The sequence below is a fragment of the Scyliorhinus canicula genome, chromosome 2, assembly GCF_902713615.1.
Source record: "Scyliorhinus canicula chromosome 2, sScyCan1.1, whole genome shotgun sequence".
Classification (NCBI taxonomy): Eukaryota; Metazoa; Chordata; class Chondrichthyes; order Carcharhiniformes; family Scyliorhinidae; genus Scyliorhinus; species Scyliorhinus canicula.
In genome coordinates, this window is record NC_052147.1 from 155,641,294 (window position 1) to 155,653,386 (window position 12,093).

The 12,093-nt window shown below is 44.8% G+C and overlaps 1 protein-coding gene across 1 annotated transcript in view; it reads right to left on the reverse strand.

The window, feature by feature from the left end:
* Nucleotides 1-12,093, reverse strand: part of hdac4 (histone deacetylase 4) — a 699,895-nt gene that overhangs the window by 155,145 nt on the left and 532,657 nt on the right. Inside the window, 1 exon segment of the mRNA XM_038788077.1 lies at nucleotides 4,977-5,215. Within this exon segment, the coding sequence (XP_038644005.1) occupies nucleotides 4,977-5,215 (239 nt within the window).

Consider the following 12,093-nt stretch of genomic DNA (forward strand, 5'->3'; position numbering starts at 1 on the left):
CTCACTAACTTTGGAAATTTTCAGTTTTGACACATCTTCATTTATATCCTCTGCAGTCACTGTTTCCAAGACTTGCAGAAGAAAAAAATACTTCTGCATCAGGCTCAGGTTCCGCAGCTCCCTCTTTTCTGCACCTCTCCTTCCCGGCATTCCGAACCCTGGTTATGCTGCACTACCTACACCACTCACCCCACCCGGGTTGTAAAACTATGCTACCCATATCCTTACCTGCAGCAGGTCCTGATCACCCATCACCACTAAACTCACAGACTTACAGTCAGCCCCAGTCCCTCAATAGTTCTAATTGAAGGTACTCATCCTTGCGTTTCAAATCCCTCTTAGAGGACATCATGTAGCACAGTGGTTAGCACCGTTGCTTCACAGCACCAGGGACCCGGGTTCGATTCCTGGCTTGGGTCACTGTCTGTGCACGTTCTCCCCGTGTCTGCTTGGGTTTCCTCCGGGTGCTCCAGTTTCCTCCCACAAGTCCGAAAAGACGTGCTTGTTAGGTGAATTGGAAATTCTGAATTCTCCCTCTGTGTACCCGAACAGGCAACGAGGAGATTTTCACAGTAACTTCATTGTAGTGTTAATGTATGCCTACTTGTGCCACTAATAAAGATTATTATAAGAAATACCCTATTCCACTTTGGTAACTCCTCCAGCTCTACAATTCTCTAAGAGCTCTGCATTCCTCCAACTATGGCTTCTTGTGCACCCAACTTATATTGGTCCATGAATTCCCTCCCTAAAACTCTCCACATCTCGACCTTGTTGTCCGTCTTTAAGACCCTCTTTGAAATGGACCTCTTGACCAAGCCTTCCAATTTCTCCACCGAATACAAAGATCTTTTGCTTGTCATCAATTATTGTCTGCTTACGCAGTCAAGACGTTTGTTGAAACCCTGGAACATTTTTCTATGTTAAAGGTGATATCTAAACGCAAGGTGTTGTTTTTGAGCCTGTTAAATAGGATTGAATTTTATAGCCCCCTCCTTCATATTTATAGGTGGGAGCATGTAAAATAAAATGGATGCCTAGATCACCGCCTTCCATCCCAACCCTAGCTGTCTCTATATTATAGTGGGCGGATAAGGCATCAGGTCATTTGAGGCCTTTGAGTTGGCAAGGGCCCCTTTCTGCCTCTGCCGCTATAATATGATGGGTGGGGGACGGCGGAAGGAAAGTGGCCAGCCCACTATCTTCCTAACATGGGATATAAGGTAGGATGGAATGGGGAGAATAACTCCTTTGGGGGAGTTCCTGAGCACCCCCCAAGATGGTACATCACTGTTTCCATCACTCCCTGCCTTCTAGAACCCAACCCACAAGCCCTTTCCCTCTCCTCGCTAGGGCTCCAATCTTTCCCCTAGAAACCTTTAATTTACCTTTCAGTTCGGTATCCGAGGATCTTCTTCTCAGGACTCCTAATCGTCCCAGAAGTACCCACTGTTATATTTTAGCACTGCTGGGATTATTCAGCTGCTGGCTAATCAGCTCAAAGGCAGGACATTGTGTGCATGAGGAGCAGAAGTCCTATTCTCATCTTGTTAAGGCCACCCCCAGAGTATTGGCAAGCAATCTTCCCCGCCCTCTTTCCCTCACAATAATATTCACCCCATATAACTAATTTTAAATTAGAATATGCAAGTTATTGTTCGGTAAGAAAGTTAACTTAATTTTTTTTAAAGTGTTTTTTTATTGAATTTTTGGTAAACAAAACAAATATAAATATGAAGAAACAGTGGGAGTTAAACAAGCAAATGTATAAGAAATAAAACTAGAACTATTTACACCAAGATCGGTTTTGACTATTTACATAAATACATCACAGTTTCCCCTTCCTTTTCTTTTATTCCTTCCTTACAGTGTTTGCTGCGGTGATTGTGGTCCCCTGCGTTACGCTCCCCACCGGTTTTCCCTTTGCTTTTCTTCGCTTTGGTTCAGGTTGTTGTTGCCCCTGCCTCCCCCCCCCCCCCCCCCCCCCCCCTGTGTCTCCTGGTTCTTTTGTTGGGCGTGGCCAAGTTCCTTGTGAAATGAAAATGAAATGAAAATATCTTATTGTCACGAGTAGGCTTCAATGAAGTTACTGTGAAAAGCCCCTAGTCGCCACATTCTGGCGCCTGTCTGGGGAGGCTGGTACCCCTGTTCCCCTGACGCTCCCCCACCCCTCACCCCTACTGTGTCGTGGCTACTCCCTCCTGATCTTTGGCTTCCCAGTTGATGGCTACCAACAGGTCTTGGAACAACCGAGTGAATAGCCTCACGTTTTGTGGAAGCCTTCTTCCAACCCTTGAATGGCGAATTAAATTTTCTCCATTTGGATAAATTCCGATAGGACCACCAGCCGAGCAGGATTCTCCTGTGGGCGATCAGGGAGGCAAAAGCAAAGGCGTGGCACTCCTCCCCATGAAGAGATCTGGCTGTTCTGATACCCTGAAGACTACGACTCTTGGGCATGGCTGCACCCTCATCCCCACCACTTTGGACATTGCCTCAAACAAGGCTGTCCAGTACCCAGAAAGTCTGGGGCAAAACCAGAACATATGGGCGTGGTTGGCTGGGCTTCCTTGGCACAATTCGCATCTGTCCTCCATCTCTGGGAAGAACCTGCTCATTCTGGTTCTGGATAAGTGGGCTCTATGTCCCACTTTTAGCTGCATACGGCTTAGCCTTGCACATGTGAAGGTGGAGCTGACCCTGTGCAGTGCTTTGCTCCAGAGTCCCCACCCTATTTAAAACCCAAGTCTTCCTCCCACTTCTCCCTTGTCTCATCCAGTTGGGTGTTGACCCGCCTTAGCAGTCGTCCATACATGTCACCACAGTTCTCTTTCCCCAAGATGTCTGCGTCCAGCAGGTCCTCTAGCAGTGACTGTTGTGGTGGTCGTGGGTACGTCCTTGTTTCTTTTCATGGGATGTTTTTTGAGTTGTAGGTACCTAAGTTCGTAAACCACCCCATCAGCTGGACTCTCTCTGTTTGGAGAAAAGATGCTCTCTCTTGGAGCTTTGTTAACCTGCTTTTGATGTAAAAGTTCTTAAATGTCAGCATTCCCCTGTCCTGTCCCCATCTTTTGAAGGAGGCGCCTGTGGTCGCTGGCGTGAACCTGTGGTTGTTGCAGATGGGGGCTTTATCGGACATCTCAGTTAACTCAGGGGCTGGTTTAGCACACAGGGCTAAATCGCTGGTTTTTAAAGCAGACCAAGGCAGGCCAGCAGCATGGTTCGATTCCCGTACCAGCCTCCCCGAACAGGCGCCGGAATGTGGTGACGAGGGGCGTTTCACAGTAACTTCATTTGAAGCCTACTTGTGACAATAAGCGATTTTCATTTTCATTTCAGTTAGCCCGAAATGTTGTTGCAGTTGGTTCCACAACTGGAGTGTTGCTACCACCACTGGGCTCGCTGAATATTTATTTGGGGGATGGGAGTGTCACCGTGGCTAGGAGCCCTCCTGCATGAGCACCCACTCAGCTTCTGGCTCCTTTATCCATCCCCTTTACTCTCTCTGCAGTTGCTGCCCAGTGGTAATATTGTAGGTTTGGAAGGGCTCGGACCCCATGGATCTTGTTCTCTGCAGTACTCTCTCTGGGATCCTTGCATTCATCCCCCCCCACATACAAACGCCATCATCAGTTTGTCCAGAGTTGAAAAAGGCCTTGAGGATGTAGATTGGGATGGATCTAAACAGGAAGAGGAATTTGGGCAGCACATTCATTTTGATCTTTGCACTTTCTCTGCCAAGGAGGGTGGGAGTGTGTTCCATCTCGGCAAGTCCTTTTTAACTTCCTCCATCAGGCTGGTCAGGTCCCACTTCTGGATCCCTGTCCAGTCGTGTTGTGGATCCCTGTCCAGTCATGAGCGATTTGGATTCCTAGGTAGCGGAATTTGTGCCATGCCTGTCTAAACAGCAGCCTCTACAGCTCTGCACCTCCCCCTTGCAGGTTCACGGGAAGATCTCGCTTTTGCTCAGGTTAAGTTTGTAGCCCGAGAAGGCTTCAAACTCTTTCAAGAGTTCCATGATTTCTTCCATGCTGCATCGCGGGTCCGAGATTTAGAGGAGCAGGTCATCTGCATAGAGCGAGACTCTCTGCTCTCTGCCTCCTCTCCGGACCCCTTTCCAATTCTTTTCCACCTTGAGCGTGATCACTAGTGGCTTGATTGCTAGGGCGAACAGCAGCGGGGGCCATTGCCATCCCTGCCTTGTGCCTCTAGGCAGCCGGAAGTACTTAGAGCTGGTGGTGTTTGTCCGTATGCTCTCCGTGGGACTGTTATACAGGAGTTTCACCTGGGTGGTGAACCCTATTCCAAGCTCGAACCCCTCCAGTACCAGAGGTACTTCCATTCGACTCTGTCGAAGGCCTTTTCAGAGTCCAGGAAGACAATCACCTCAGGTGTTCTCTCCCCGGATGGGGTCATGATCACATTCAGCAGGTGCCTACCCTGGACAAAGCCCGTCTGGGTCTTCGGCAACCACCTCTGGTACGCAGTTCTATTTTGCACAATATTTACCAATCACCAGTCATCATCAGAAAGAAAATGTACAATTTTCTGCCATTTGATGCCCATTTATTGTCAGGTCCTACTTAGATAATAACTTTACCATTTCATCTAGATTGATATACTTCGACAATATGTAGTATGCAAATAGTATAATGGTAAGAAACATAGAAAACAATTATTTTTAATGCATGACAAGTAGCCGTACTGAGATGATGGTTATGATCAATCTCAAGATTCTGATTTGAATTGCAATCTAAACATTTATTTTACAACTTATATTAAATAACAAGATAACTCTAATAAAATATAATCTTTCACATGACCTTCACAAATAGAAACCATGACTTGTACATTACCTTGCTGACATGAAAAAAAATACATTTCATCTCTCTGAACCAGATGTGGTTTAATGTATGCTGATCAGCACATTGAGCCCTCAGGTTTATTTAGCATATAATTGCTACCTCAGTACTGACCTTGTTAATGTGAATCTGTTGCTGCTGGAACTGCTGTTTATGTTTCTCCAGAAACTGCTGATGTTGCTGCTGTATGACCAGCTGTTGCAAAGCCTGTGCGTTCTGTGGTAGCGGTGCTGACTGCGTTCTCCCTAAGGGACGGTGCTGCCTAAGCTTGTGTATGGAAGGTGAAACTCTGTCTGGACCAACAAGCGACTGTGGGTGAATGGGCAACGCTCCCAATTCTGAAAGATACCAGTCTAAGATATAATGCAGAAAACAGCAGAAGAAAAAAGGAGGGGAAGAAAAGTGGCTGTTGAGTAATTATGGCAACAAGAGACTATTGTAGCCAGCCATTTTCTACTTCAATACTCGGTTATAATTAACTTAATTTCAGGGAACAAAATCCAAGACAACAAAAACTTCAACATTAAAGACTTCTGCAAACCTAAATCTGCAAAACAGCAAGCCAACTCATTGCAGTGGAACAGTTTTAGCAGAGCTAACTCACCAAGTAAAGAAAAAATACTTTTATGCAATATAAAGATGAGCAAAATTCAAATAAAGTTGCATTTAAACCTATTGGCAGAACTGAAATATATAACAGAGGACAATAATATAGAATATCAATTGTCACAACAGTTTCAATACACATATGCAATTAAAAGGCACTTGATTACTACATCACTGTTACTCCAGCATGCAACCTCCCTGACTATTTCAATTGAATTCCACATGTCCTAACCAGAGAGATTCTGATCACCAAAACAGGTACTAAAAATACACTAGACACCTTTTCCTTTCTTTCTTTCACTAATTTTCTCTCTTTGTTTGAAAGCATTGACTCAATGTTGATGCACAATTCTAAACTGCCTATTCCATTAACTCATCCAAGTAACCATTACCATGAGCCTCTTCCATGAACAACGACAGGTTTTCAATACTGACATGGGGACTTCACACTCTAGCCTGATCCTGACCTCTCAATTTTCAGCTGGAATCTCTAGATAGCAACAAGAGTGTATAATTTAATTGAATAACTCAAGGATGCTGTAACTAATTCTATTCTTTCCATTGCAATTCCATTGGGTCAATTATCGTATTGACCCATTTCAGTATAAAAATGGGTTGTATATTTAAAATAATAAAACCACATGATTATCGGAAATCATTGGAGTACATAAACTAGTATGGCAGGGGGGTGGGAATCGGAGCAGCGGGCCAGCAAGTGTCGAGACTGGGGAAGAGCTTGAGACTAAGACAAAATAGCAAAGAGGAGAGCAGGCAGAGGGAGGTTGCTGATCTCAGTGGGTCTGGAGGTCTTTTGCTTTAATGCAAGAAATGAAACAGGCAAGAAGGATGAACTTAAAGCTTGGATTAATGTGGGGATTTATGATATTGTTGCTATTACGGAAACATGGTAAAGGAGGGACTAGACTGGCAGCATAATGTTTTGGGATATCAATGTTTTATATGAGACAAAGTGGGTAGCAGAAAGGGTAGGGGAGTTGCATTACTGGTTAGGGAACATATCACAGCTGTGATGAGGGAGAATATCTTGGAGGGATCCTGCAGTGAGGCATAATGGGTAGAGCTAACAAATAGCAAAGGTGCAATCACAATGTCAGGGTTGTACTGTAGGCCTCCCAATAGCCAGCAGGATGTAGAGGAACAGATATGTACTCAGATTCAGGGAAGATGTGAAAATAGCAGGGTTGTGGTGGGTGATTTTAATTTCCCCCATATTAACTGTGACTCCTTAGTGCCAGAGCTTCAGATGGAGAGCGATTTGTTAGGTGTGTCCAAGAGGATTTTTTGAAACAATATGTTGATAGTCCAACCAGGGAGGGGGCCTAAATGGACCTAATATTGAGGAACGAGCCCAGCCAGATGAGGGGAACGTTTTGGGAATAGTGATTATAATTCCGTATGTTTTCGAAAACTCATGGATAAGGGCAAGAGTGGTCCTCGAGTGAGGATGCTAAATTGGGGAAAAGCTAACCACAACAGAATTCGGCACGAGCTGGAGAATGTGGATTGGGAGCGGCTGTTTGAGGGTAAATCCACATTTTATATGTGGGAGTCTTTTAAAGACCAGTTGATTAGAGTGCAGGACAGGTATGTCCCTGCGAAAAAGTGGCAGGATTAGGTAACCACGGATGACAGGGGAAATTGTGAGACTAGTCAAAAAGAAAAACAAAGCATGTATAAGGTCTAGGTCACTAAAAATAGACAAAACTTTTGAAGAATATAGGGTAAGTAGGAACAACTCAAAAAGGAGAGTTAGGAGGGCTAAAAGAGGCCATGAAATGTCATTGGCAAGCAGGGTCAAAGAAAATCCCAAGGCCTTTTATGCATATATAAAGAGCAAGAGGGCAGCTCAGGAAAGAGGAGGCCCACTCAAGGACAAAGGAAGGAATTTATGCATGGAGTCAGAGGAAGTGGGTGATATCCTTAATGAGTATTTTGCATTGGTATTCACCAAGGAAATGGACATGATGGATGTTGAGGTTAGGGATTGGTGTGTGAATACTCTAGGACATGTCAGCATAATGAAGGAGGAAGTATTGGATATCTTAAAACGAATTAAGATAGACAAGTCCCCTGAGCCGGATGGGATATATCCCAGGTTACTGAGGTTCGGGATTGGTGTGTGAATACTCTGGGACATATCAGCATAATAAAGGAGGAGGTGGTGGATATCTAAAAATGCATTCAGATAGACAAGTTCCCTGGGCCGGATGGGATATATCCCAGGTTACTGAGGGAGGCAAGTGAGGAAATAGCTTGGGACTTAACAGATATGATTCCATCATCTCTGACCACAGGCAAGGTTCCAGAGAACTGGAGAATAGCCAATGTTGTCCCTTTGTTTAAGAAGGGAAGCAGGGATAATCCAGGTAATTACAAGCCAGTGAGCCTGACATCAGTGGTGGGGAAGCTGTTGGAGAAGATACTGAGGGGCAGGATTTATTCACATTTGGAATTGAATGGACTTGTTAGTGACAGGCAACATGGTTTTGTGTGGGGCAGGTCATGTCTTATCAACTTGATAAGAGTTTTTTGAGGAGGTGACAAAATTAATTGATGAGGGAAAGGTTGTGGATGTCGTCTTGTGGATAGACTTTAGTAAGGCATTTGACAAGGTCCCTCATATCAGTCTGGTACGAAAGGTAAAGTCGCATGGGATTTGGGGTGCGTTAGCTAGATGGATAAAGAACTGGCTTGGCAACAGGAGACAAAGTGTAACAGTGGAAGGGAATTTTTCAGAATGCAGATCTGAAGCTAGTGGTGTTCCACAGGGATTAGTGCTAGGACCACTGTTGTTTGTAATATATATATATATATATATATATATATATATATATATATAAATGATCTGATTAGTCAGTTTGCAGATGACACTAAGAAAGGTGGAGTTGCAGATAGTGAAGGGACTGTCAGAGAATACAGCAGAATATCGATAGATTGGAGGGTTGGGCAGATAAATGGCAGATGGAGTTCACTCCCAACAAATGCAAGGTGATGCATTTTGGAAGATCAAATTCAGGTGTGAATTATATAGTAAATGGCAGAACTCTTAGGAGTATTGACAGACAGAGGGATCTGGGCTTTCAGGTCCATAGTTCCATGAAAGTGGCAATGCAGTTGAATAAGGCGGTCAAGAAGGCATACAGCACGCTTGCCTTCATTAGCCGGGTCATTGAGTACAAGAGTTGGCAGGTCATGCTACAGTTCTATATAAAACTTTAATTAGACCATATTTGGAATATTGAATGCAGTTCTGGTCGCCATACTACCAGAAGAACATGGATGCGTTGGAGAGAGTGCAAAGAAGGTTTACCAGGATCTTGCCAGGTCTGGAGGGTGTTAAGCTGTGAGGAGAGGTTGAATAAACTCGGATTGTTTCTGTTGGAAAGACGGAGGCTGAGGAGAGACCAGATTGAAGCCTCCAAAATTACGACAGGTATAGACAAGTTGAATAGTCAGAAGCTTTTCCCCAGGTGGAAGACTCAAATACAAAGGGGCGCAGATTTAAGATGAGAGGGGGAAGGTTTAGGGGAGATGTGTGGGGAAAGTTTTTCATGCAGAGGGTGGTGGGTGCCTGGAACGCTTTGCCAGTGGAGGCAGGTATGATAGCAACATTTAAGATGTACCTTGATCAACACATGAATGGAGAGATACAGATCGTTTGGGCAATAAGTAGCAGGTCTAAATAAGGAATCTGGATTGGCACAGGCTTGGTGGGCTGAAGGGCTTGTTCATGTGCTGTAATGTTTTTGTTCATGTAGATTGTCAAGACCATGTTCGTCTTGATCACAATAAGTTGGATTTATATTAGACTTAAACTTGTTCACTTCCCATTTTTGATGTAAAAGGACACTCCAATTTGCCTCTACTACTATCTTCCACAAGCCTGTCTTCACTGGTCTACATAAGCACTGGGGTTCCTACACTTCTAGGCGCTATGAGGTTCCTCTTATCAGCAACCTTACAAATAGGGCCAGAGAAATTTGCTCACGTGTAAGCTTGATGCTCAAATAGTGCGACATCAAAGACATCCTGTGGGATAATGGCTACCTGGATCAGATCATTGCTCGCAAACTCATTAATGGTCCCAAGGTCTTTGTTCCTAAAAAGTGCCCAGTCTACCTCAGATTACCGTAGAAGGATAAGGTGTCTCAAAATGTGAGCAACAGATGAAGCTAGCTGTTGCATACTGTTACTGTACAGTAGCAACATGAGTAGTATTCTCCAATGCCATAAAGCCAAAAGAATGATCCATGTATCAAGCAAATGAATAATGTGATATATGAATTTCAGTGCTGTTGTAATTGCCAGGTACGTAGGCTGTAGGTCCCATCGACACGCAAGTTGTTTCAAACAGCACATCCCTTCAGCAGTTCACAACAGGCAAAGTACTGACCAAGGGGCTGGTTTAGCACAGGGCGAAAGAATTGGCTTTTAAAGCAGACTAAGGCAGGCCAGCAGCACGGTTCAATTCCCGTACCAGCCTCCCCGTATAGGCGCCGGAATGTGGCGACTAGGGACTTTTCACAGTAACTTCATTTGAAGCCTACTTGTGACAATAAGCGATTTTCATTTCATTTTTCAAAGCCCACCAACCTGTGCTTGCAAAACTTAAAACATAATGTCCAACATTATGTGTGACTTTTGAGATTGGACACTTGTTAAACAATCTTTATTGTGCTAAAAATTACCCTTAAACCCAATTTAAAATTATCAGTTGGGCTCACACTGTGGCTCACTTATGAGTGCTAAAAGCTACATATATTCACACTCAGGGCCCTGTCCTTTGCACACAGAAGGAGCACATCCGCACATTTTGCCTTTTTCAACTAAACAAAAACTGGGATTGAGCCATTCCCTGGTCCATTTCCTATAGCAATGCCTTGACCAATCAGAGTCGACCTATCTGGTTTGAATTTGAACAAATGCTTGACAGTTGGCTGTTCCCTGGGGCAGTCTCAATAGCAACACCGTTATCAATCAAAGTCCAATTGGCAACTTTTCTCATATGGTATAAGGTGCTGTTCCCTTTACTGTTGGTATTCTTGCAGAGTGCCCTGATGCGCAAGACAAAAAGCTTTGACAGCATCTTTTTTTCAGCAATACTCAAGAACCATAAAAATTCCTCTGCCAAGTAAGATTTCCTTAATAACAACTTAAATTACGTAATGCATTTAACATAGTAAAGCATTTTGACTTTCGATGGCGGCCATGTGATTGACAGTCGTGAACCTGGTGGCTCCTGCGCGGAGATTATTTTCTTATCTAAAATCCCGATCAGACTTTTGATTTCAGTCCTGAAGTGCGAGTTTAGCATTGTGAAAGTGCCGGCAGACTTCTCGAGCAGTCTGGCATGCGTTCAGGGAAAAGCAACGGAGAAAAAAAAACGGCAACAGACACACAGACTCTGGAGAGCGCGGTCGAAGGCATGATGGCGGTAGGCCCGGAGCCTGTACTCCCGGCCCAATGGTCTACAGCACAATTAGTGGACTTCTTAACAACACAATTTCAAAAAAAAAAAGAGGATGGAAACCTCTGAAGACCTGGTAAGGGCCATTGACCTGATAAAAGCAGCAGTGGAGAGGGTTGAGCAGCAGTTGGAGTCCCAGGGAGCTTTGCTCCAAAAAATGGAGGAGTCTGTCATCGAACACGAGGACCGGTTGGCCGTGATGGAAGCAAAGCTTTCCGTGATTGCCGGCAGTTGTAAAAAGGTACAGGATAGAGTGGACTAGCTGGAGAACAACCAGCAGTGTCTGAATGTCCGGATAGCAGGTCTCCAGGAGAGGCTGGAAGGTTTGTAACCTTTGGAGTGTCTGTGGCACAGATGCTGTGAAAGCTGGCAGGGGAGGAAGTTTTTAAATCGCCCCAGAGGTGGATCGCGCATACAGGGTGGAGAAGGAAACTAAAGGCAGGTGAACAATCAAGGGCAATGATGATACGTCTACATAGATTCCTGGGCAAGGAAAAAATCCTGAGATGGGTAGGCAGGCGAAGAAAAGTGCATGGGTGGGGAGCGTTATCAGAATTGGGAGGGGGGGGGTGGGGGGGGGGGGGGCAGAACTGCTCAAACGCTGTGCTGGTTTTAATAAAGTCAAGGCAGTTCGCCACAAGGAAGGTGTGAGATTTGGTATGCTGTATTCAGCCCACCAGTGGGTCACCTTCCCTATAAAGGAATACTTTTTGGACACCCAGGAGGAGGCGGATAAGTTTCTTTGTGACCAAGGGATTGGGATCTTGTAAATATGTTAAACTGTTAAAATGTTCTGGTTCTACTTGTAGGGGACTGTACTATTAGTTTGATTGTTGTGTATTCTAATACTGTTACTATGTTCCTCTGTCTATCACTCTCCTCTCTGTTTGAGGCTGGACTGGTGCTCACAAGCTGGTGGGATGGCGGGTTGGGGGAGGGGGGGGGGAGGGGGGGTGTCTGCTTACTTGGGTACTTTCCTTTTTATTTGTCTGGATAGGGTATGGGTGATTTGGCAGCTTCAGGGTAGTTGTGGGCTTTGCGCAGGGGCCATAATGCTGGTGTAAAAACCAGTAAACGGACGGGATGTGGGGGACAAAATGGTGCGAGGCGGCTAGGGTTTCGCATATTTCTTTCTTT